Here is a 27,520-nt window from a genome sequence, read left to right as displayed (position 1 = left end):
TAGGCAGTTAATTTATTTGGGGACCTGTTAATGGGAACAGAAGTTGGAGAACTGATGCAGGAAGGAAGGAAAGCCAGTCCAAGGGTGCATTATTGACTGACCCAGTCACTTCTGTGAGCTGGTGGGTCTTGATCCTAAAGAAGCCCTAGGAGGACGTAAAGAAATGCCTCTGGGTGAGAAGAGAGGCTGCTTACCTACTACATCCCATCCTCCACTGGCCCATTGGAGAGGGGTTACCACAGGGTGTTGGTGCTGACACCTTCACACTTCCAGGTTCATTTGTGTCTCACAGTGGCCGAGAGTTCCTGTGGGCATCTCTTACAGCAGAGCCTGTGAGCAGAAAGCAGCCCAGTAGTGCTGATAAGGGGAGGTGCCTCAGCTGGAGTGGAAATGGGCTTCATGGGAACCCCCTTGTCATTAGCCCTGTCTACTACCAAGCTTTTCAGGGTGGTGGCTGGCGACAGTCTACTGTGGTGGAATAAATTTTTTTATTTCAGTCTTACACCACTCATTCTAGATTTTCCTCACCTTCAGCCAGCACTTCAACAGCTTGAGGCATTTTCCTGGTAGAATGACCCAGACATCCCCCAAGGGATCAATCACGGCCTGTCCTTGTTTTATCCCTGTTGGCCTGTAGTTGCTGCAGCTTCCCACTTAGTTACCACTGGGTGTGACAGCCCCAGTTGAACACCCTGGGTTCTTAACATACCCTCCTGTCACCATTGTTAGCATCAGCCATAAGTCCTCGCTGTTGTTAGGGTCAGTTAACAGCCCCCTCCTCCCCGCACCTACCTTATAGTAACTCCTTTCTTAGCATGTGGGTCCAAAGTAAGGAGTCCAGAATGACCAGGTGATAGTTGCTTCAGAATTCTTTCTCTGTTTCCTGGCAAGAAGCCCTTCTCTCCTCCCCCAGAATCAGAATTTCTAATCCAGTGGAGCCCAAGGCTGCCAGTCTCACTTCCATCCAGTGGTTCCTGGAGCCATGTTGTGTTTGGTTCTTGTTTTTCAATCTGTCAGAGACACAGCTGCGCGTTCCAGTGTCAGATCACTGCCATCTTGGAAAAGCAGTGCCCATCCCCTCCAGATGTTACCAAGCACTTTTATACACAGAAATTGTATATGTATTAAATCCAGGACTCTAGGATTGTAGAATAAACAATTAGGGAAAGAAGTTTTCACAGAAGGGTGACTAGTTACATTGGTCAAATGTTTCTTCTCGCTCTCTGTGAACTTAAGCTGGTTTATTACAGTGACTATAGTTGCTCTGAGTTGCAAAATTAGAAAAAACTAATTCTGAAGATTTAATTTTACCTAAAATTGTTTTAGGCTTCGAAATAGTAAAACCAGTCCTAGAGAGGACTGTGTGGTTCACTTGAGTTTTGACACATGCGCCTCTGGAAAATAATAGGTTATTGTCATGGAATATAAAGATCTTAGCACCTGTAATAAACCTGATATATATATATAAATACACACATATATATAAATATGTAAATAGATAAAGATTTTTTAACTGATTTTTAGAGAGAGAGGAAGGGAGAAGGAAAGGGAGAGAGAAACACCTATGTGAGAGAACATCAATCAGCTGCCTCCTGCATGCTCCCCTACTGGGATCCAGCCCAAAACCTGGGCATGCACCCTGACTGGAGTCAAACCAGCAACCTTTTGGTGCAGGGGATGACGTCCAACCAACTGAGCCACACCAGCCAGGACTAAACGTGGTTTTTTAATAGTGTATTGAAACTGAATGAATTTTAATGGTGATAGAATATAGAAATATGCCTCTCTTGATAATTTTAGGCCTCTGTTACAAGAATAAAAATTTAGAATTACTAATTTTCTCCCCTTGTTATCTTCTGATTCATAAGCTATAATGAGAACTGTGTACTTTTCTTAATACACTTATTATTAGTCTTTGAGTGTCTTGAGGGTGACAACCTGGGTGTTTTGTCGCCTGTTACTGTTTCCAGGATGTAACGTAATGCCTTACTCTTAGTAGGTCCTCTGAAATGGTTGCTGAGTTAATCCAAGGAGAGAGAGAGAGAGAGAGAGACACACACACACACACACACACACACACACACACACGCAATATGTGATCGCATTTATGACCTTTATTGGTATGGTAGTTTTAATAAAATAAAGCTGTTTTAAAGTATAATAATGTTTAGACTTTCTTCCTTTCCTTTCTTTAAACAGGTAGAGGGGCGAGGACAGCATCACAGCACTGGCTGAAGGTAAATAGTCTTCGGGGGAATGATACTCAAATGCAGACGAATGTCATGATTTAAGTTAGAAGTGCATTGGCTAAACATAGTGTAAGGAAAGTGTTTGAGCTGCTAAAAACGTCTTTAGGAAATAACAACCTGTATTATTTAGTTTCTGGCTTAGACTAGGGAAATGTAAATTTAATTAGAACTTTTTTTTACAGCTTTCTTTTAACAGTAGAGGTATGTGCTTTGTTTTGTAAATTCCCTTTTAAGTCATTTCAACTATCACCGGTATAGTTAACCCAGAAAGGTCTAAGCCATAATTCTGATAGTTTAAAAATATTTATTTGTTTATTTGGAAGCTCGAAGGGGAGGACACTTTTGCATATTTTCTTAATAGGAATTCTACCAATTATTGTTTTGGTTCCTTTTTAAAAAGTTTAAGAAGTAAACAGCACAACAACAACAAAATAGTTACTGTTAATGGGTCCTGATTACTCAAACATTTATAGTCCTGTAATTGTTTTAATTATAACAAGTTAATGGGTATTTGAAAATGTAATTTTTCTACAGGCTCTTTGTGTTATTCAAGAGAAAATGATCCGCTTAGATCTCTTTTGGTGCTCTTCCTTAGTCATGGGTAGAGATATTTACCTTTCAGAACGCACCTGGCATTTTATTAGACCTACTATGACAGTCATCATGTCCTTTGGAACTGTAGCCACCTCGCCTGCTCTGTGTGCCACAGTGTGGGAGTTCTGAACCATTTTCGGTGCCATGACCTCTGTGGTCATCCAGTGAACCCTGTGAGTCCCTTCTCAGAATAATGATTTCAACAATTATTGTATGAAATAAAATATATAGGATTAAAAAGGGAACCAGATATATTGAAATAGTTAACAAATATTTTAAAAATACAAACTTTTGATAGATTAATATATATGCTTCTGACATTAGAGAATAAGCTTTGGTGACAATTTTGCAAAATATTTACTGTAATTTTAAATAGTGATGTTTACAGTAATTGTAATGTAATTTGAAAATACCTCTGATTTCTATGGATGACAAGTTTGATAGGTATTTCTAACACCTCTATGGTTTGTTGCCTATAATTTTGATTGACGGAATTGTTAAATTTCTTGTAGAGGTTAGTAAGAAGTTTCCCATCCAAATTCACTGGCACTGAATTCTCTCTGGACCCCAGATTAAGAACTGTTAGTGAAAATCAGCTAGACCTTTCTTTCTCTGTTGTATTTGACCAGTGCAATATTTTATGTTCTGTATAACTAATCTTAAAGAAGTAGCACTACCCATCATCTATACCTTAAGAAATATCCTAATGGTGTAGGCTAGAAGTTCTTGAAATAGCTTTGAAGAAACTTCTGTTTGCTAGTTAATAATCACAGAAACAACATTCTGTTGAAAATGGTGTAGAAGATGTGTTAAGCCTTGGAGTTTGCCTGCCTCCGAAGAACTCTCATTCTAGTTTAAGGAACATGAACTACACATGTAAAAAATAAAATAGTTTTCAAGATGCCAACAGTTAACCAGAGAAATGTCGTCATTCTTTGCCATAGGAGGATGCAGATGGTAAGTGCTCCGATGCTTATGTTGTGGAAATGTTGGTGAGACTGGTACCAGAACGTTAGACCGTGGAGTCAGACTGGATCTTGGTTCAGCAACCTTGGTGCTTGAGTTATGCTCAAGAAAGAATTCAGAGCCAAGACTCAAACTATAAGAGAAGGTTTATTTAGAAATTCACAGAGGTAGAGGAAGTGAGCCGTAGAAGAAATGGACTCAGGAAACCAATAACAGAGGCCAAAGAAGGGCCGTTGGAGCTTAGGAGAGAAAAAGGTAAAGGTTATGCACCTAAAGGAAAAAGGAGAGAGGGAGGGGGAGGAAAAGAGGGAGAGCAGTTGGGTCCTCTGTCCTAAGGGCTTTTAAGGGTAGAGATTCTAGGGGAGGTCCCTAGAATATTCACCAGTTTTCCTGGTGTGTTTTTGCAGGACCATGGCCTCCACTGATTGGCTGGTGCCATAGCACAGTGTCATTAGTCAATGCAGCTGGTCCTGATGTCAGCCATGGCTTCCAGTTTTCTGGTTTTACTGCTTTTCTAGGCCTGGAGCTGAAACACAACTGAGGCCTAGATGTATTTTATGTGGGTCAGGACCTCATTGTCCTGGGGGCTTAATACTTAAGGGCTATTCCCTGGCCCCCTTGTTCGTTCCCCTTGTAAGGGGGTCTAACCCAAATGACTAGCAACATTCCAGGGAGGAAAGGTCAGGGGAGGGGCCAGACCTCATGACCAGCTATGATATGAAAGGTCAGGGGGTCTGAACCTCATGACCAGCCATATGCTAGGGGAGAAAGGTTACCCTGGGGGCAAGGTCCTTGTTTTCCCAGTTTTGCCTATTGCTAGGCAACTGGGGCTTTCCACTCTGATGACCTTCTGTACCTGGTCCATGGTTCTTGCTCTGCTCAGGTCTAACTGCCGACTACAGAAACACACAAGAAAGGTCAAGACTTGTAAAACACCATCAAGTGTTTTTCAGTTACTTCAGCATTATGAACTCTACAATGACCATGTGCCAGCCTAAGTTGGGAAGAGCCTAGAGTGGGGTCACTAAATTTGAATGTGTGTTCACCATCTTGTGGCTGACTACAAATAAAGGGAATGGCAGGTCTTTTGAAATTTGATTGATAGCAAAACAGCACTAATATTTGTTTTGAAGGGAACATGGTAGGTATATGACTTTTGGGGTTTTTGGTTCTATCAATGTGACCTGACCCTCATGCTATATATATATTTTTAAATTTATTTTTTATTGTTGACAGTATTACTGATGTCCTCTATTTCCCCCCAACTTCCCTCTACCCAGCTCCCTCCCCCCCCTTTACCACACTATTGTCTGTGTCCAGGGGACCCTGTTGCCATATTTTCAAGATGTTTTCAAAAGCTGCACTGCCAAGCTCATTACATTAAGCCCTACTTAAAAAAACAAACAAAACTAATTTGCTGCTTTTGCCCAAGTCACCAAGTTTCTCTAATCCTCAGTCCCTTTCTTTTATAATGTTAGAGAATTGAGCTACATAATTTCAAGTCATGTTATGACCTATATTCTGGGCTCAGATTTTTTACCCTTTCTCATTCCCTTCACTTCCTCCTTCGAAACTTGAGACATATGGTAAAACTATTCATAGTAGTTAAGTGAATTGAACTTTGTTTTAAATAAATACTGTCCTTGTATATGCTACACAGAACTTTAAAAGCTAAAATTATTAGATAACGTACTTAGTTCAGAAAACTTTGTTATATATATGTTCTGTATTTTTCTTACTTTAATGGTTTGAAAAATCCATTTAAAATTATTAGGCTCTTTCAACAATAAAGGTAAATTAAAAAAAATAAATAGCCCTGGCCAATTTGGCCCGGTGGTTAGAGCATTGGCCTGCGGACTGAAGGGTCCTGGGTTTGATTCTGAACAAAGGCACGTACCTTGGTTGTAGGCGCAGTCCCTGCCCCAGTCAGGGCATGTGCGGAAGGTAACCAATCGATGTGTCTCTCTCACACTATCCCCCCTCACTCTTTCTGAAAAGCAATGGAAAAAATATTCTCGGGAGAGGATTAAAAAATAATAATAATAATAAATAAATAAATAAATAAATAAATAAATAAATAAATAAATAAAATTAATAGGCTCCACTATAAGAAAATCAATGGAATACCCTCTATTTTTTGTTAATCCGCTTTTTTTGGGGGAGGGGGTGGTAAGTCAGCTTTTCCAATACTACTTAGTGAAAGGTATCAGGCCTTGTCATTTGAAAACAGTCATGGAGTATGCGTCTTAAATTAACTCAGAGAATCTGTCTCTACTGTCCAACTGAAGTAAAATAGTGTTTTTAAAAATGATATAATGAAAATATCTTCCATTTTAATTACCACCTCTTTTGCAAGATCAAAATGTAATGGCCCAGCCAATGTGGCTCAGTGGTTGAGCATCGACCTGTGATCCAGGAGATTGTGGTTTGATTCTCGGTGGGGCACATGCCCGGGTTTTGGGCTCAATCCCCGGTAGGGGGCATGCAGGAGGCAGCCTATCGGTGACTCCCTCATCATTGATGCTTCGATTTCTCTCTCTCCCTCTCCCTTCCTCTCTCTGAAATCAGTAAAGATACATCTTTTAAAAATGTAGTGACCTCTGTTAGACTCTTTTTAGTAATATATGAGATACTGATTTATAAATGTAGAATTATTTAAGTACGTAGCTTAAAATTTATGGTTACCAAGAAGAGTAAATTTATATTTTGCTTTTGTAATCTGTTAGAGTCTGATGATCCTGGAAGAGTTATATTTAAGAGAATGATTCTAACTCAACTTCAGGAGCAAGGGAAACATTTGGCAGTGACCTCCTGTAATTTCACTGTATAAATTCCTTTAGTGTGCCAGGCTCAAACAAGAAGACCTGACAAACGGTAGGGAAATCTTTAAGGACATTTCTTAGTGTACTACCTGTCATCTTTTCCTAGTCATCATATTTATTTTTCTTAATTTTTTCTCTTAGAATTTTATTAGTACTTTAGAAATTGAATTAATTTCTTTTAGGAACAATTGAAAAATTTTAAACTTTTTCGATGAATTTTGTGTACTTCCATTTATGACTAGGATGCGATATGGCAAAATGGTTAAGAGAACTGTTGGGACCCAGATTTGCCTGAGTGAATTCCAGCTTCACTGTCAAGCAGATTACTTAATCCTTCTGACCTTCATGCTGCTCAGAAGTAAAATGATGATTGTAATGCTGACCAGCCTTATAAAGTGGTTGAGGATTTTACGAGGTAATAGTGTATATACACTACTTAGCATAGTGTGTGGCACACAGCAAGGTATCATTCATTGACTTTTATTTTCGTTTAGTGCTCACAGCATCCATGGCCCTCTGCCAGGTGCTTTGGATACAAAGGTGAAGTTATAGTCATACTCAAGGAAAGCTGGTTCTATTGCTCTTAGTTCCTTTATTCTCTGTTTAAGAAGGTCCTTATGGTGAGTATTTCCTAAATAACTCCTTCTAAACTTTATTCTCTTTCAGAAGCTAAATCCTCATAATTACTAGACAGGAGATATCTTGTTTGTAATTTTTTGCATATGTGAATATATGTATATAGTGTGATAGATAACTTTCTTTCGACCTCAGTTTAATATATAGTAAGGTATTTCAAATATTTAATGGGTTGGCAGGTGGCACAGGGATTGTTTGGTTTGGTTCCGGAGGCCAGTGAGAACTGGTACCAATGAGGAGAAACTAACAAGTGGGTGAATTTCAGCTTAATATAAACTTTGTGTAATTCTTGAGGGCAAGATTCATGTTGAATTAATTGTGCATCATTTGATCATTGGCTGAAGTTTCTAAAAACTGATGGAAGTCTAAAATTTAAGTCATTCGAAAATAGAGTGCTTGATGATTTTTTAAATCTAATGATCATTTTCAAGAGGAACCTTCATAATAAATTCTTGTGAAGTGGGTAATTTTGAGTTTTGCTGGCTTTTTCATATTCCATCTCATACCCCATGTCTTTGTCGGCTGGGAGACATAGCAGGAAGCATTTCTTTGCTTTCTTTTCTAAATTTGCAATTGAGACAGTGATCTGCATTGGTGGTTTTTGTTTTTTTTAAAAAAACACACATCTTTATTGATTTCAGAGAGAGGAAAGGAGGGGTAGAGAGAGAGATAGAAACATCAGTGATGAGAGAGTCATTCATCGGCTGCCTAGCCCGCAACCCGGGCATGTGCCCTGACCGGGAATCGAACCCCGACCTCCTGGATCCTAGGTCGATGCTCAGCCGCTGAGCCACGCCCAGCCGGGCTGGCTTAATTTTTAATAGAGGCATGGAAGAGTACTCGTAGTAGTCTCTGAATCAAAGTCAGACATGTGACAATCTGATATAGTAGTATTTTATTATGGTTCACTTCCTTGTAAGTGGCAATATTGGCCTCCTAATTTATTATATTGCCAGGCAGTCTAGTAAGTCTTTTATTTAAAATAGCTTAAATAATACTTTTCATTTTAGAATACTGAATCTAAGTATATCCACTAGATGTCAGCATTAGGAAAGACGCGGCATAACATGTAGAGTCACAGCCAGCAGCTGTGAGAGGCTCAGTCTAACAAGCAAACTGACTTGTGTAAAGTCACATATTTTGTGATAGAGTCAGGACTAGAAATCAAGTCTCCCGATTTCCATTCCATAGTTCATTTATGTCACATTTCTTTAAGGCAAATGACTTTACCCCATATAATTACTGGACTAATGCAATACGTTGATCTTGATATGTGCTCATGGGGAGGTTTAGTCCTGCTGTGATGGTATTGTAGCGGGGCATCCGTAGTACCCGATTCCTATTGCTCTTCCTATACATTTTGCCAAGGAAGGAGAATCACAGGGCCACTTTATTAATAGCTATACCAGTACCTGATGATGCTAGATTAGATAGTGTTGGTAAGGTTAAAGTTAAGAGATTCTCTAGAGCTTCCTCTGTATCAGTCAGATTTCAGCCAGGAAAGCAGAAACCTTGCTGGGTGTTTTAAAATGGGGGATTTAACATATAGATTGATTTACACAAGTGTTGGAAGCCCAAGCAGAAGGAGGATGCTGAGGTCTGAGCATGTGTGCTCACAACACTCTGACACCAGTTCTGAATTGTTCCAACACACTTCTGACACAAAATGCGTGGGATATCCACCCCTTCCCCCGCCAGTTCTCCAGCTCTCCAGACACCAGCGGACTGTCCTACAATTCACTTTGATTCTGACACTGACTTCCTGGAGTTAGTGCTGACCCCACAGGCTCAGGGCTCAGTCCTACAACACTGCCTCCACTCCAGATGCCAATCGCAAGTTTCAGGCCTTCTGCGCTTAGATCAACCAGCTGTGAATTGGGGGTTCCCGTTATACCTTCTTGGGTTCAGTAATCTGCTATAATGGCTCACAGAGCTCACTTCACTTCCTGGTAACAATTTATTTTAAGGGATTTTTATAAAGGATGCAGATGAACAGCCAGATGGAGACGTACATAGGATGCAGTGTAGTGGATTGATTAGAAGGACCTTTCTGGCATGTGCCTTATGATATTTCTGTAATTGCTCAATTTGGTGATTTCTTCAGCAGGTTCCAGCAGGTGAATTACATTCTCTGCGAGAACCATTGTTTATTAGTAATATTTTTTGTGTTGGCATAGTTATCTTCAGAGTAGAATATTAGTACTTTTTTATGTTAAAGCAGATTTTTAATGTGTAATAGCTGTTTGGTTGAGTATATGACAAAGCAGTTCCAGCATCTCTTGTATGTCTGGTAGTTTCTCTTTGGAAGGAGAATTATGGAAGTGATTCACTATATTTTTGCTCATGTAAAATATATTTTATTATATCACATATTATAGAATCTGAACATAGAACCGAAGGCCAGATTTCCCTAATATTTAACATTTTAATAAGTTTTAATAGTGATGCATAAAGTTTATGCCTTTTACTCAGAGAGGAGGGAGAGAGGGGGAGGGAGGGAAGGAGGGAGTAGGGCAGTCTTCATTGATTCAGTTGGGAAGACAATGAACTCTTCTAAATTCTAAGTCCTGTTTTTTTTGTGTGTTTTTTTTTAAACTCAATAGTTTTCACTTGTCAATATTTGGTTTTTCCTCTCCCCTACTCACGATATTCCTGTAACTTTATAAAGTTCTGTTTCTGTGTGTATTTTTAACATGCAGCCATTCAACGTTTGTGACTACCTGCAACATCCCAGGCATTGTTCTAGGACTTGGGATGAGTAGTATGCCAAACAAAGACCCCCCTGCCTTCTTATAGTTCCCCGAACAGTGGAAGACAGTCAAAGGAATGAATATGCATTAGATTGTGATAACCATCAGTTTGGGAAGGCCAAGGTGATGGAGAGGAGAGAGGGGAAGAGACAGATGGATTGGTCAGCAGTGAGCTGAATGAAGCTCAGAAGCTTGTCTTTTAATGGTTTGTGGACAGAGCATTCCAGGCCAGGAGTAGATGTTTCTTTTTCTTTTATTGTTAAAATATGTAGTGAAATCATTTTTTGCACATGAGGATAGAGGATAGATAGATTGAGGTTTGAGGAAATTAAAAAGCCTTGTGGAATGGTCACCTGGCAGAGTGGGTGAGGAGATTGACTGGAGAGATGGAGCAGGATTGCTCAGCAAAACAGGATGTACATTGAAAGTAGTGATTCTTAGGCGGGGTGCAGTTTTGCCCCCTACAGGATATTTGGCAATATCTGGAAATGTTTTTGGTTGTCCTGCTGGTGCTGGGGTGATACCAGGTGTCTAGTGGGTAGAAGTCTGGGATGCTGCTAAACATCTTACAGTGCACAGGACAGGCCCCACAAAAGAAGAGCTGTGTGGTTCAAATGTTAATAGTGCCAGGTTTAAGAAACCCCAATTTATAGCGAAGCTGGTCAGTGCGTCGATGAGTTTTTCTTCCTTCTCATCCCCCACTCGGAAATATTTATTAAGTTCATAAACTAGACTGAAGAAAGCTGACACCAGACAAATACAGTGATTCAGATTGTGTTAGGGATACTGAAGCAATAAGTTTGGGGATGTGGTAGAGGACGATGGAGCCAGGGTGCAACTGCCATGGATAAGGTTGGCAGAGAGAAGCCTCTCTGAAGAGGAGCATTTGAAATGAGGCCTGAAGGATGGAGAGAAGCCAGCCATGGGAATATCCTTGGGACTAGCATTCCAGGCAGAGGAGATAGCACTGTAAAGCCCTTGAGCTTAAAAGAGTAAATGGAGCCCTGGCCAGTTTGGCTCAGTGATTAGAGCATCAGTCTGAGGACTGAAGGGTCCTGGGTTTGATTCCGGCCAAGGGCACGTATCTCGGTTGTAGGCTCCATCCCAGGCCTAGGTTGGGGGCATGTGTGGGAGGCAGCCCCCACATGTGTCTCTCTCCCTTCCACTCTCTGAAAAGCAATGGAAAAAATATTCTCAGGTGAGGATAAAAAAAGAAGTAAGTGAAGTGCCTTGGCCGGCTCAGTTGGTTGGAGCATCATCCCATACGTACCTGGAGGCACCCAAACCATGTTTCTCTCTCGCATTGATGTTTCTCTTTCTCTCCTTTCCTCTCTCTAAAAAAAAAAAAATCAATAGAAATATATCCTCGGATGAAGATTAAAAAAAAAAAAGTGAAGTAACAGCATCTTGTAGGAATTTTCTAGAAAGAGAGAAGAAATAGAGAAATAGTATATCAACTGCAGTGTATAGATGTGTTTCTTTTGGCTTCTGTTTTAATTAAGGAAACTTCAAGTGTTTTGTGGGAAAATGGTTTAATGTAGTTATTAAGTGCCTTTTGTGAGCTCAGAAATACATTCCACAGACTACCGGCCAGGAAGAGCATGTTCCTTTCCAGATAAGTCGCCAACTTTGAAACAAACATGTAACACAGGAGCTCATTGCCACAAAGGTCCACCAGGAATATCACAAACACTTGAAGTAAACTATATTTGGTTTCTGTGTATTAAATTTCTTCTTAGCTTACTTAGTAAATATTTGTAATATTTTGTTTGAATCCTAGGATTACAATAAAAAGCAATCTGAAAGAAAATTCTTTAGCTTTTTCCTCCTAAATTCTGTTTGTAAGACTTACAGTTACTGTTCTATTATATTTGTCATTTACTTTGAAATAGTGCCTCTAGAATAAATCAGTAGTATCTTAGACCAAGTTGTATATAATCTGAAAGATCTTTTATATATTGTTATCCTTTGTATCAGATTTATTTATTCATCTGAAACTCAGAAGTCTTATTAGTCAGAACTCTCTTAGATGCAGATGACCAAAACCCAGCCCAGCTAAATAGGTAAAGGGGAAATTGGTTGAAAGAAACTAGGGTGCCTTAAAAACCAGACGAAAACGTAGCAGCTAAACTGAGAGAAATGGAAGCTGGAACTTGGGAACAAATGGAATAAGAAACTAATGACTTTAAGACACTTTCTGTGACTCTCCGCTGAGAGTCGGAGTCCTTTTGTTACAGGCTGGCTTCTCTTTGGCAGGAAATAAGGCTGCCACGCCCTCTGGAGCCTCACATTCCGAAGGTTCTGCTACTGGGAACAGATCCTTTGGTCAGTCAGACTCTACAGCTGCCCTGCAATAGCAGCAAATAGGTCACCAGGCATGGGACTAAATGCTGTCCTCCATTAACCCATTTATGAGTTTATGAACCCTCTACAGTGGATGTGTATTATTATGTACATTTTATGGATGAGAAAACTGAGGCATGGAGAAGTCAGGGATCTTGACTAAAGTCACAGCTGGGAAGTGGCAGAGCTAGGGTTTGAACCCAGGCAATCTGGTACCTACCAGAACTGACGGTTATTAGCCACTATATTGTATTCATTGAAATCAGTCACGCTGAGGGGACGGAAGGTTTTGTTTTGTTTTTGGCTGAAGAGTTAAACAATGCAAGACAGGGATATGGTTTTAATTTTTTTGTTCATCCTTATAAAAAAGGATAGGACAACTGATAACATAATGAACTTCTTTCAGGCTTTTGGAGGGTTCCATGAGCATTTGTTCAGAGACACGCACGATATGGGTTGCCTGCACAGCATCTTCCCTGTGTGCTGTGGGCAGAGGTACTTCTGCATGGGCCGCTGTTGTGCTTTATCAGTGGTTCCCAACCAGGGATGACTTTGCCCCTAGGGGGCATTTGGCAATATCTGGAGTCATTTTCAGTTGTCATAACCTGTGTGATGACTTACTACTGGCCTCTAGTGTCTGCAGGCCCAGGATGCTGCCACCAGCCCTACAGTGTGAGACGGGCTCCCCTTAACAAGACTTACACAGCCCCCAGTTTTAATAGTGCTAAGGTTGAGAAACTGTGCTAGATACACTGGGCCATTTCAAACGAAGAGTGCCTTTGGATTGAAAAGGTAAGAAATGCTAAATCTCTGAGTACTTGTGGAGAGTGAATAGGTCAGGACCAAGTATAAAGCCAGGTGAGGGTGTGGGGTCACCTTAGGCTAGGACACCTTGAAAGGACTAAATAGTGAAAGATGCTTGCAGAAGTAGGAAAGTAGAGCAGATGAACTTGGCTAGTTTCAGTATTTCCCTGATATCACCTGTGTGCTTACAAGTGAAAAGGTAAGGAAAGTAACCTCTCCCTTCTGCCTCCCTACTATACCTGTTGATGGTCTCACAGGACTAATTTTAGGACAGCATTTCAGCAATGCTCTTGACAAAAATGGGCTAAAAATGGACTCTGTGATTTACTCTGATTCATAACATTGAAGTTGATCAATAAACTGAAAACTGGTTTGTATTCAAAGAAATAGAGCCATTATTGTTTCTTAGAAGTTATTTTGTGACTTTTGGCTTATAATGATGGTGACAGCCGACATTTATTAAATGCTTTCTGTGTGCCACATACTGTGCTAAATCAGTGCTCAATCCCATTGGACTCTCATTAACCCTTTAAGATAGTGACTGTGATGATTTTATTGGTGTATTTTATTGATGAAGAAGATGAGTCCCAGAGAGATTAACTAGCCTTCACAAGGTCAAGCACCTAGTAAGCTAAGTTGAAATTCTGGTTTGATTCCATAGACTGAACTGACACCGAATGGTATGCTGCCTCTTTCCCTTGGAGACCGGCACAGGCCTTTCTCCTGTTCTCTTTTCATTTATAGCGGACACTTTGATACACAAGGGTAACCCTTTGTATAGTTGGTCTCAGTTCTTGCTAGTGAGAGAATTTATGTGTTTGGAAGCAGATATTCTGTACATATTTGAAAACTTTAAAAAATTAAAGCTGTGAAATAGTCTTATTTCTAAATGGTTCTTAAAATTTATTGAATAAGTTTAGTAACCAGTTTGAGTAATTGTTTCGATGTGATTATTTTGGAACAATGTTTATATTTTTCTTACTATAAAAGGTTGATATTATTAAACTTTTTATAGTGTATAAGAGAATTAAGATGAAATAGTTCCCTCTTAGGTCCCAGCTCAGCTAATTCCATTTGTATAAAACATTGTACAAAATCTTTACACTGAACTTCTGTGTAATAGGGATTTTGATATAAAAATCCTACCTCTCCCACTGGGAGAATATTGTTTCGAAAGAGAGGGGACCCTTCATTATTTACCATATTTGTGAGTAAATCGGACTGCTTTTAACATTACTAAGAAATGTGTGTGTTAGTCCAGCCAATAACTCATACATGTACTTTTATTTCCTCTTTGTGGAGTTTCAAGTTAGAGAGTTAGGCCATTGTCCAGGGAGAAGGTAGAGGGAGGGGGGACCAGCACAGGTGCCTAGAAGTGCTAACTCTTTTCAAACTTCTTGTGGGGATGAGTAATAAGATGTATCCTTTCATTGATAATAAATAATGTTACTTTTATGTTTCATTTGTATTTGCCAGCAACTCCATATTTGGAGAAAAAGTATTGAGAATGGGGGAGGGGAGGGTGTCTGTGACACCATAGTCTGACTTCCCTGTAGTTACTGCAACTTCCAGGTTTAAACCTGGCTTCCTGATGTTGTTGACACTTGCCCTCCATGTCCATCTTCACAGAGTCATGGCAAATTCATGGGCAAGATTTATACCATACCTTATTTTTACTGTTTTTCCTCTGTGAACGTACAAAGTTATAATTGCTGGCTCCCTTCCTGTTGGTTTGCTGTGTTAAAGTTTAAGTTACATACTTTGTATGATTGTATATAGTTAATACTGTTGAATAATCAGTCTGAGTTAAATAATAAAATGCTTGACTAATCTTTGGAGTATAGAAGATGTAAGAAATATTGGTTTATGTGTGGTAAAAATTGTAAATGGGTCATTAATTGATAACTCCCTTCAGTCTTTAATGGTTAAATGTGGTTTGAATACTGTCTTCCTTGTATTCCCAATAGGTTTTGATCTACAGAAGAAAAATATCCCTGTTGTTTAAAAATATGGCCTCAGTTTTACTTACTTGAGAAATCTATTTTGACGTTAATTTAAACTGCGAATATATGCCTCAAATGTTTTAAAGGAGTAACACTAGCATAGACTAATCAAATGTAAATATTGCAAGTTGTATGTAACAATCTAATCTTTTTCCATTCTTGTTTTATGTAACTTTTTTGATATGTGGAAAAGAGGGTCAAGAGCTATAAACTCAGAGGCAACTGTGCTTTTGTTCCACATTTTCAATGCCCAGGAGCACATAGACCTGCACCTGTTGGTAATTACGAGCAAGCCAGCCTTTGCCGAGTCCCAGGCCTCTGCTTAAACTTTTTTACTGGAACTAAATGATGTTGCCATTTTTATTTTTAGGTTTGCTGGCATGGGTAATCTCATTAAGGTGCTAACCAGGGACATAGACCACAATGCAGCACATTTTTTCTTGGACTTTGAAAGTAAGTCTCCTTAGCCCTTCACAGCTGGTGCATAATGGTAAAGATGAAAGATTAATTATACTCACACCGCAGTGAAGGCCAGCCAGAATATATGTTAATAAAATATGGGGAATCAGAGCTTGCATGATTTTTTTCTTAATTCGTAGGCAAACATCACCATCATATGTATAATTCTTTAGTTTTTCATTTGCTAAAATCATGTTGAGTCTGTAGCCAGTGCTGTCTTTTCATTAGTCCATGAAGCAAGTAGCCTTATGATGAACATTCTAATAGTATGCCGTGGTGACTGCGCTTACAATCCTGCAATGGCTTTATGAAAAATCAGGAGTGTGCTGCATGTCCAGAATCAGTACTTAAATAACCTCCACAAATTACTAATCCAAATTTGGTTAGAAATATCCACTTTATTTCATGGCATACAGGAAGTAAGTTTACTATTCTATTATTTTAAGATGAAATGCAAAGGTGAGCCAAAACTCTGATATTTGGCTTTGAAATTGTTGTTCAAGTGCAATTTTTAAACAAGATTACATGTGAATAATTCTTGATCAGAAATTTCTTTTTCAGAATACTAGCACTATTGGAATACTTAAAGAATTTTTCATTATAAGGCCATTAATGAAACTTGTCTTGGGAGAATTTTGAGAATTAGAGCAACAGTTGTGCCATTGTGTACAGGAAAACCCCATTTCACCTCTAGGTCCTACACATCAACACGTTGAGAACCTGGTTTGCTGTCTGCCAGAGCACAGTCTGGGTAACCTGAAGGATGAATTCATGGCCTAATGAACATTTTCCCTGTTGCTTTTAAACAAAAAAATCCATTTCAGATGTTCTTTTATAAAGGGATATTCTCTCTTTTCTCATTCTTGTCTTGACAGGTACCTTAACATGGGGAATCTTCTTAAAGTTTTGACATGCACAGACCTTGAGCAGGGGCCAAATTTTTTCCTTGATTTTGAAAGTGAGAAGATGATTTTATATCTATTTCTCTTTGCCTGCAGTAGACTGCGTTTGTCTTGCACTAAATGAATGTTTCCACTTTGCCATCTTTTTAACTGCTTTGCATGACTGAGCTATGAATTGTTTGAGTAAAATTTCTGGTGCCTTCTAGAACTGGAAATCATATTTTATAGAAAAATTGTGGTAAAATGCTTGTATTTGAATTTTTATAAGATTCATATCTTGTAGTTGGATATTATTTTACAATTTGAGATCTCTAATGAAAACATGAGATTCTCTAATGAAAACATTTCTATGAAAAAATTTTGGTGGAAAGGAAAAATGCTAGTTCAAGATTTCTTAATAGAAGCAATATTTAGGGGAAATTACTGCATTTGAGAAAAATTAAATATTAACTCTATGTACCTATTGAAGTATTTTAAAACAAATCTGTTCTCGAAGGCCGTTCAAAGCTCAGTAATTTGGGCATAATATTAAAAGGTAAGTGTGAACCTTAGTTATTTAATCTTTGCACATAATTAATTTGAAAAGTTAAGAAACTCATTAAATGTATTTACTTCAGGAGTTAATTTTTTTCTAACTCTAAATGAAAAGAAAATAATGGGTTCACAGACCTTTGAGTGATCTGCCCTCTGCTTGTTTTATGTTGCATGACCTGTTGTAATATGGTCTAAGGGTGGCAGGTAAGTGTCCTTGACCCCATGCATGTGGAAAGCTTTTGCTTTTTTGGCTGTCTGTCTGTATAGGTTTAGCTTGTCTGGTTGTCAAATCGAGAACAATGATATTAAGTTGGTATTTTAATTTTAACTGATCATTAGGAAATTGTTAGGAAAGGGTGAAGAGAGCACCTTTAGATTGTAAATCATGTGATCTCTTACATTATCCCCTAAGGTTAAAACATTTGAACAGATTTTTAAATACATAAAATTTAAGACCTTTTCTGGTTTTAAAAACAAAATAAACAAATCCCTTAAAATAAATACCCAGAGTCATTGCATTTTTTATCTACCTCAGTTTAGTTTATGTGATATTATGCAACTCATTCTACTTTATGAATAATTTTTATATTTTTTTTCTTTAAACCAGGACAGTTCCTATGAACACAATTTATGGCTTGTCTCCATTTTATGGAATAATTTGTGGTCTCTGATATTTTTTCTACTTTTATTATATTCCTGTCAGTGTTCTGTTAATAGTTTGGGTAGTGTATGCAGGCTAGCAAAGAGTAGTAATGTCAATATCAGGACCATACAAATGTTGGGTTTTTAGGGGAACATGTAGTTAAGGAAATATTGGTTTTCTTGACCCTTCTCAACAATTTAACAAGACTGTTTTAAGTGCATGTTTAGCATGAATTTTAATCAGCTTGGGGATGTTGAGCAGATTGCTGACTTGAAGATTATTCTTTCAGATGAGGCAACTTACATTAAAGCTGTATTTTAGTTTATTTGCATCTGTTTCAGACTTGGTCTTGTATTTTCCTGCTATTCTGTCTCTTTTTTACTCTGTCTCAAATTCCTTACATTTGCAGAATCTTGGCTCTGATACAGTCAAGATCTTGTTCAAGACTTGGCACTTGATCTTTTTATAAATCCAGCTTTATGTTGTGGTCCAGTGAGGAGCATGAGTTTACTGCAGTGTTTAAAATATTATTTGGTCTTGGTTTTCTCATCTGGGATAGGTTTGGGTGATTATCCTTAAAATTTAAATCGCTAATGTAGTGACAGGAAAAGGTCAGAATTGCTAACAAAAACAATTCCCAGGAATGAAGAACTACATATAAAGTGTTAACTTCTTAAAGGCAGCTATAAATTAAAGAATATTTGTTGCCTATATCAGTCAATGTAGAATTTTTGGCTTGACACTTACTGGCATACAATAAATGAAATTTAGTGAAACATTCTGTATACTAGGCCAGAGTTTGCCTGTTATTTCTTATTTAGATTTTTAAATATATTTTCTTTTGATTCTAACTTAATCAGTTTTATCTCTCATTCATTTGTGTTTGTTTTTGTTTGTTAAAAACATTTTTGGTAAAAACAAAACTTTTTTGTGTAAAAGTTTACCTTATGATTTGGCCATTAGAGTGATCTTAGCCCATCAGGTGGGTCTTCTTTTAAACTGTTTATACCAGACTCAAAGTCGTCAACATATTTGATGTGCCAGCTCCTTACGATTACAGAGAATAAAGCCACTTCTTTTATTAAATAAAATATTTAGTTCTAGTACATTTGAGACAGGATTTAGTGGAGTCCTGTAGTTTACAAAATAGAGGCTCTGTCTTTATGGTAAGTTATTCCTCCTTTCACTTCACCTCATGCCCCCACGTGCTGGTTTCCACTTCAGCTGGATGTATGTCAGAGCCTGCCTTCTGCGTGCCCACGGCAGGCACTGGGGGTGCAGAGGTGACTGAGATACCACTCCCCCTTTGGGGAGGTCTCAGTTTAGTGGGGTCGTTAAAAAGACAATAATATTTTTTACGTAATTTACATTCCAGCTGCAGATCAGGAAGGGATTAACTTTACCTGGCAGGGCGCAGATTGGGCGTCATGGTAGACCTTCTGATGGTCACATTTGAGTTGGGTTGTGGAGGGTGTATTAGAATGTTTCAGACAAATTTAGTGAAGGACATTGTGGAAGGAATATGTGCAAAGGCCTTAAGGCATGAGATGACAATCTGTTCATTGAAACATACTGCTATCTGTTGAGGTGCTAGAAAGAGGGTCTCTTTCTTAAAACAAGTTACACCTATATGATAAGGTTTTATTTTTAAAGTAATGGTTCAGTTAGCATATAAACTCAGATTAGCCTCATAAAATTTGGCAGCACTTAAGCTAATGATAACATATATTAAAAACACTGAATTGGGGCCTGTATACCCTCTTCTAGTTCTTGGAATTTATTTTATAATGATACTGTTAAGTTATTGCTCATTCAAATGACAAATCATTCGCCTGAATAACTAGTATACAGAGTGGGCAAGCGTAGGTTTACAGTTGTGAGTGCACGGAACAGTTTATTCTTGTACTCTTACTAATTATTATACTTTATTTGTATTACAACTGTAAATCTACTTTCGCCCGTTTCTGTGTATATTCACTAAATTGTGGTTTTTAGAAGAGGGACTTTTATTTATTTTTATGTCCCTTCCCAACCTTAGCATAGTGCTTTGTAAATGATAGAAGTTTCATGTTTGTTAAACTTGATTTACTTATTTTCAGTTAGACCAAAGTAGGAGAATAAATATAGGTGGATATTTGTAAATGAGAAATACAATCTTACTTTCTCTGATTCTTTGTTTTAGTGTCCTTCCATTTAGTCATACATTTCCTCTAATTCTTGTGTATGTTGTGTTATCTGTCTCCCCCCATCTTTTAAAAATACTGATACCTACTTTTTTAGTCTAACTTTATTTTCCATTTTGCCTCTTGTATATTTTCTATTGCTTTTGCCCTGTACGTTGAAATATTTTTATTCTGGTGGTATTTTCCTGTGTATTTTTTCTAAAATGACGTAGGATTTTATTTGTTCAAAGTTGAAAATGCAGAATGGTGTCCTTTAACTCGTGCTGGAGGCCTGTTTATATCTACCGTCTCTACACCTTCTCATTCACACAGCAGACATTTATCATAGAAAATCTGCTAGGTACTGAGTTTGCACACCATTCAGTGGTTTTCCTGAACACTGAGGCCCCTGCCTTGATGAAAGTTATGGAGATAGAGTATAAATATTTATTGAGTGAATGAGTGAATGAATAAAAATTAAAGCAGATAGACCCCTTATCACAATTATGATTTTTATGTGATTTGCTTTTTCTTTTTTTCTTTTGTAGCTGATCTTTGCCTCCTTTTGTACCATAACAACTTCAATTTTAACAATTATTTTCAGTGACTCTTTTATAGGAAAGTGGTGTGAAATTATTAAAATACTTCATTTCACCTTCAAACAATAGGAGCAACTGAAACATGCTGTAGTAATTTCCCTGGAATGGCTTTTAAATAAGCTTGATGAGTTAGCGCTGTGCCTCCTCTCAGTAACATACATTCTTTTGCAATCAAATGAATATCCTTTTGTTAGATGGCTAAGCAGCAGGTTTTTTCTTCAACTAATACAATTTTTTATCCTTTGCTTGGAAAAATCAAAGTGACAAGTCTTGGGTGCATTATATGATACCATTTTTGAAAAAAAAGCTTTCTTTTATGTAGTCTCTTCTTCTTCCTAGTATCTCACCCTTTTGCATGACTTGCTCTCAGTAAAGTAGTGCTTACCTGTCTGCTCTTTTCTGTTTGTCTTCATTTCCACAGCAGTCTTCAGCAGCTTTCAAAATTATCAATGTAACTCTCCTGTGACAGTCTAACAATGTTCAGTTAGTGTGGTGCTGGGTGCTTTCCCACCCTTGGGCGGGGGGGCGACACAAAGCTTCTCCTTTGTTTTTAAGCTTCTTGGTATTTACTAAATCTTTATAATTATTAAACACTCCCAAGGTCTATTTAAATCTACTTGATAATGTTTCTTTGTCTGTAAGTCTCAGTGTCACATTTTTCTTTTAACAACTAGTCACCACACCAAAAATACATAGTTAGTATTTGCAAACTTTATGAATACCTTTTGATCTATATTGTCCTTTGTCATGAATTCTCTCTTCATGAACTTAAACTATGTGTCTACTATTGATGTTTATGTCTATAGTTTCATAATCCACATGAACAAGTATAAAACTGCTGTTTTTGCATGTAAAGAGTATTTTCTCTACTGCACCTGGTGTAAGTATAAAAATTATGAGGTGTCCTTTTTAAAAGTGTGTGTCTAACTATTTTTGGAGAATGTGGTCTGACTAAATGTGAAAGGATATTACTGCTAAATGACGAACTCTGACTTTTAAAATGTCATTTAGCTACAATATCAGTATTTGCTCTTAGTAATTCATACTTGTATAACTTGGGACATAGCCGTTTTAATTGGCTTCTCTTCTGTAATTATTTTGTCATACTATTTTCATTCCAAAAAAATGCATGATTTATGAAAAGAAATTTGAAAAATAAGGGAACAGATATGATAACGCAGATTCTTAAGTTGGCTTTGCATGTAAATGTTACTTTGTTACTGTTTCTGTAGTGCTGTCTTAAGTATGTTGAAATTAAAATTTGGTACTGTAATTGTTGATTTAAAAAAATATGTGGTAAGTTTTTGACCAGTTGGCAGGTTTAATAGATGGAACTGAATTATGACTTGCTCCAAGTGCAAAATAAAGTTAGAATATTTAGGCACCCGGAGTCCTAGGTTCATCTGTGAACTAAGTTTCCTTAAATTTTCTAAGGAAAGGAATAAATAGATTATTGTTTATTTGTGGAAGGTGGGGTGTCTACAGAAAACTCTTAAGCACTAGTTTTACTAGTTTTATGTGATTGGTAAACAAAGAGATCAGAAATGTTCTTAACTCCTATTACAAATTTGGTCCACTCCCCTACCCTCATTAGGGAAAACATTAGTTAGCAGGGAGAAACTCTGCCAACACAGTTCCTCTCTAAAACATTATGGTAATTAGAGTGCTTATCATTTTAAGTGCTTTATGCCTTATGTGTAGTCCCGTGGCCTAGTTGGAAAGATTCAAGAAAAACTGTTTCTTCAGAGTGCCCTCCCCCCCCCCAAGAAATGTATTAAATAAAAAAGCTTTATCCTTAGAAAAACAGATGACCATGATATTAAAAACAGAATTTCTGTTACCTGGAGTCTAGCAGAGAGAAGTCTAGATTTAGTCACATTCACATGTGTTCTGTGGCTAATACTGCAGGTGGTGGGAATACCCATATGTTTGTGTCCCTCAGCATGCTTTCTGTAACTATACTTTTTCCTCGTTTCTTTCTCACTTAACCTCAAGGATGTTTGAATGCAGTTCTTGCTTTGGCATTTAAAAATGTTAGGGATAATATTGTAGCTAAAGTGTCTAGTTTTCAGTGGCCCAATAGTTCTGGAGCAGTTTCATAATTTGAGCTCCTCTGTGCAGGAATCCTGACTGGCGGTGTGTTCATCAGCAGAGAAGAACATTGGTGCAGAATTCAAAGTGGTCCCTAGAAAAGGGCAGCATCTAAAAAGTATTCTTTTAAAACAGCTTCTTACCACAATTCAGTCAATAAAATGAACTTTACAGGAGAGTAAAGTCGTTTCAGTCTTAAACATAGATTAGCAGGGTACTTCAGGCATTTCACCCCTGTTGCATAAAGCAGATCGGTACTCGTGAACTTACAGTCATTACTGATAGTGATGAACAGAATGAGAAATGCGTTCTTCATGCTACCACAATTTAAATTTTGAATTATAGTTCTCAAGTTCACTCAGTATACCAAGTCATGATTTGTAACTAAACTAAATAGTAATGTTTGGTGTTCCCTTGCTTCTTTGTGATATTTATAAACTTGAGGCTAGTTAGTCAAGTGTAGAACTGTGGAAAAATTATCAATCTTTTTCAAGAAGTGCAAAGTTAACACTAATGAAGTGTCAGTCATCTTTAGACATTTGGATTGCTTAGAGTTACATGTGTACTAAAAATTCATGTGACTGTGACTTTTCTTGTGCTTCCCTGCCATTTAGATGCCCAGCCCACAGAGTCTGAGAAGGAGATTTATAATCAGGTGAATGTAGTACTGAAGGATGCAGAAGGCATCTTGGAGGACTTGCAGTCATATAGAGGAGCCGGCCATGAAATCCGAGAGGTAAAGCAACTGGGAGCTCCTGTGTCCCTCTTTTAACCTCTGCTGTTTTCCATACTCTAGAATTCTTTGTTGCATATTAAGTAGTATATTTAAAGGAAGATCATGTGTATTATTTCAAAGGTAGCTGCAAAATAGAAGGAAAACAGTGCTCTGCAAAACGTAATTTATGTATATTAAAGACAATTTTATTTCATTGGTTGCTCTCACACCTGAAATTTACTATATCCATGGGGACTATTGGTACTTCTGTGGAGGGGAGGAGAGAACGTGACTTTCTTTGGCTTTTTGTTCTGTCAGTCTATTTTTCCTGCTTCTCTTGAGTTTCTCAGGGAAATGCCGAAACATCCTTGTGGTCTGGACTTCCCAGCTCTGTCTGATGACTTTACCCCACAGAGCTAATGTTCAGCGTGGTCTCCCTCAACTTTCTTCTCCAAACCTCTGACCTTATCCAGGTTTCTTTCCATTCATCTCTTTTTCCACTTCTTCTGTTTTTCCAAAGAAGCTTAGTCTCTCTACTTCTTACCAAGACTGTGTTCTCTACCATTTCTCTCCATGCTCCTCTGGGACTTTAGTTCTTTCTTCTCTTTATTATATCTGTGTTTTCTCTTTTGCCGACTTTCTCCTCAGCATAAACACATACCCGGCTCTCCTGTACTACCCAAAGAAATCTCTTAGCCTCTTTTTCTCATTGCCACGTTTCTTGAAGGCATGGCCTGCATTTTGTTTCTTCATTTCCCCCCAACCCTTTGTAGCTAATAGTGCACAGGCTATCAGGGATCAGTCTGTTGGGTTTACACTTCACATCCAGCGGGCTTCCTCCAGTGGCGTTTGGAGTACCAGTGAAGGCAGAATTAAGTGCAGGCACCAGAAGGTGACATTGCAAGAAATGTTTTGGGCTCAGGGGCCACAGGTGTTGGTGACTGGCTGGGTGTTTAATATAAAGTAGGGGAGAGAGTTAAAGGATTGCATGGTTTCTAATTTAGATTAGCAGCTGGTGACATCATTGACTGAGGGAAATCATAGATAGTGCAAACTCCACTCTTTACCTCGTGCCCTCACGGCTTGTTCCTGGATGTCTCACACACATGCACCCCCTTGCCTTTGCTTTGTCTGGAGCACGCGCCTTTCCTTCTCCTGTCCAGTTCCTGTCCTTCCTTTAGACCCGGTGTCCTCTGCCTCCTCTTCCTTCTTTGCCCTAGCACTTTGCACATGTTCCTTTTATGGTAACCATCACTTTTTTAAAAAAACATTGATTTTTTTTAATGTTTTTCTGTCCATCACTGTACCTCCAGCTTGAGGAGGGTAAACCTGGTTTCTTATTCTTGGGTTGTCAGTGCCCAGCACAGTGCTTCGTAAGCAATTAGTAGCTGTTGAAGAAATAAATACAAGAGTTTAGACTAATCTCTCCACTATCATTAGCTTCAATAAAACCTTAAGATTTCAGTCAATGAAGGAATGTAACCATTTCTGTGAAATTCAAGGTCTCTAGATTGAAATGGTTAAGCAGGAAGCTAATTTACTAATTGATAAGTTACTCTTTCCCTGCAGGTCACACCAATTCACAAATAGTTCTAAAACTGTTTAATGGTCTCTCCCTGTTGATTATTAGTGCTGTAATGTATTTTAAATTGTTCATCAGTGTTATATTATTAGACTTCTTTAAAGTTTGTTTTATAATTGACTTCTTATCAACTAGTTACAGTTGTCTTCATAAACAATAAAGAAAAAATGCCATTATCTTTGTGATTTTTTTTTTTTTTAAGGGAGAATTCTTAGGATTTTTAAAAAACTTCCCCAGTAGAAGGGTTTCTCTGCTTCTGTGCTTTCCCCAAAGTCTTTATGTTGACATAATTGAATGCACATTAAGATTCAGTTGTAGCCTTCTAGAAGAGAGTAAAATAATAGAAAAGTTTATATGTAGGTCATTTCAGAGAGGGCTTGTGGGGCTGTTAAGCCGAGAGCTCTCTGCGCTATGACCCAGGATTGAAGTTCCCATAGGATACCCTAGTCACTCAATAGTGCTGTGCTTTCCTGAGGCGTTCACTCTCAGTGTTCCATGGTTGGGCATGAGGGAAAGTAAATAAATGTTCAGTTTTAAAAAAGAGTTTATATTGAAGAATAATACTGAAGAACACTAAAATATCAGGGGGGATAAAAATCAATGATAAGAGATTCATCTGTTCAGGCTTTGAGACTTATAAGGGCACCATGATTAAACTGTTGGATAAAGGAATTAAGGGCAGAGAAATAGGTAGATAAAATACATATAAAATATGTAAGCTAGAAAACTCTTTAAAAAATGCATTCAGGTGGCCTGTAGATGGGGGATAAATGTGTAACTGTTTAAGTAGTTGAAGAAATTTTCACTGAGAAATATACGTTGATGTTTGGGTTTAACTATATAAGCAGAAAAGATTTCCAAATAGTAAGAAAGCAATTTAAACTAACAAAGGGAGGTACAAATAAAAGCTGACTGTATACCAAATATACAAGGAACAGATACAACCACCATAACTGTCACAGATCAGTAGGAAGTCTTCATAGATGTAGCAGCTTTCACCTGGAAAGAAGCACGGACACTAGAGAAAATGTTCAGCGTCACTAATAAGTGCACATCACTGTCAAGTTTTATTAAATATTATGAATTGATAAAAGCTCAGTATTGGTTAGTTTATGAAAACAACAGGTAGTCTTAATGCAAGTGGTACTGTAAAATGGTTGTCTTTTTGGAGGTCATTTGGCAGTGTGTAAAATAGATCTATAAAATTATTTGTACTCTTGCACCAGAATCTTACACTTTAGAAAACATGATCCAAAAGACTAATTCAGGAGGAAGATAAATGTGACAACTTTTATGGCCACTGTGTTCATGGTAACAAAGCTGTGGGATCAGTTCATGGAGTTGTTTTGAGGATAAAATTAGGTAATTCATGGAAACAGCACAGCCTAGTATCCGACAAACAGAACACACTAAGAGTTTACCGTTATTACCGTGTTGATATGGAATTACATATGTTTTTGTATAAATAGCATTTTATTAGAACTCCAAATAGAGTAAAATTTGATTTTAGATAGAATCTATTAAATAAACAAAGCGTATTCTCTAGGATAAACCACTAGAGATGGAAATAAGAACTTTCCACTAATGTATTGATGTATCTGTTAACAGTTTCAATATTTTTGAAAATGAGAGTTGAGATACCTGCTCCTTGATGCCCTCACATTGACATTGACTAAGCACCCTTTTGCATGTTGGGCTATGATTGGTACAGTACCAAAAATACTATGTGACAGCAATAAAACTGATGTGAGAGGAGAAGGAATCAGAATTATAAGGAGAACCATGAAATGTCATAAAAGAGCAGCCATTGTCTTCGGTTCTAAATCCAGGCAAGGGAAGAAAACAGTTAACTGTACTCAGTTATGACAATGGGTGACGTTTGCTGGAGCATTTGAGATCCTTGAAAGAAAAGTTGGATAGGCTTCTCAACAGAAGATAACAAATTTACAATTTTTATCTGCTCATTTCCTGAATAATAAAGTAAATTTTTACTACTTGCTATGAAACATTGCTGAACTGGGCTGGAGGCTAAGAGGACTTTCATATACAGCAGGATAATGTCACAGTTCCCTTAAAATATTCATATTACTATGATGTGAAATAAAGATTGTTACCTGTTGTAATGTCAGATTTTTTTAACATTAAAGTGTTTTTAAAATGTTTTTAAGATTTATGTGAAATCCCATTCACATAAATGGGATTTACTTTAGCCTCCTATTGTGTTTATGCATCATTTAAAAATTTTATATAAAAATCAAGAAAATTTGAATATAGTAGGCAAACTTATAAAGCAAATTCCTTAAACAATATATAGCCCATTTATTTAGTTTGTAGCTAATTTATTCAGAGGACCTTCTAAATTTATCTGGTTTCATTTTTCGTTTGCATTCTTATTTTTTGGTTTTGTGTAGATGGAGGTAGAGTGCTAGCGCCTTGGGAAAATATAACATGTCAGTATCTCCTGATAATGTTTATGAGCAGCCCCCGCAGCCAGCCTTTGTTATAAGTTTCAGCTTTCAGATGGTGTGTTTAGTTTCTTTGAATATGCCAGAGAAAGCAAACCAGGTTGTTGAAAAAGACACAAGTTCCTTAAAGGATTAAGAAAAGCATCTATAAGCAAAAGGAAGATGAAAGTAAGAAAATACATTTCTTTGGGAAGAGCCCTG

General features: G+C 37.7%; 1 protein-coding gene across 8 annotated transcripts in view; it reads left to right on the top strand.

The window, feature by feature from the left end:
- CYRIB (CYFIP related Rac1 interactor B) overlaps nt 1-27,520 on the top strand; it is a 124,394-nt gene that overhangs the window by 77,304 nt on the left and 19,570 nt on the right. For 5 of the 8 annotated variants that reach the window (XM_081116391.1, XM_081116390.1, XM_081116389.1 and 2 more), the window contains 3 exons: nt 2,200-2,237; nt 16,502-16,584; nt 23,172-23,293. In XM_081116391.1, the coding sequence (XP_080972517.1) occupies nt 16,512-16,584; nt 23,172-23,293 (195 nt within the window). In that variant the 5' untranslated portion in view covers nt 2,200-2,237; nt 16,502-16,511. Of the gene's footprint in view, nt 1-2,199; nt 2,238-15,537; nt 15,621-16,501; nt 16,585-23,171; nt 23,294-27,520 lie in introns of all 8 variants that reach the window. The other 3 variants (XM_081116396.1, XM_081116395.1, XM_081116394.1) reach the window with 3 other exon arrangements.

Source organism: Miniopterus schreibersii (assembly GCF_964146895.1).
Source record: "Miniopterus schreibersii genome assembly, chromosome: 17".
Lineage (NCBI taxonomy): Eukaryota > Metazoa > Chordata > Mammalia > Chiroptera > Miniopteridae > Miniopterus > Miniopterus schreibersii.
This window is presented reverse-complemented; position numbering and strand designations above follow the sequence as displayed.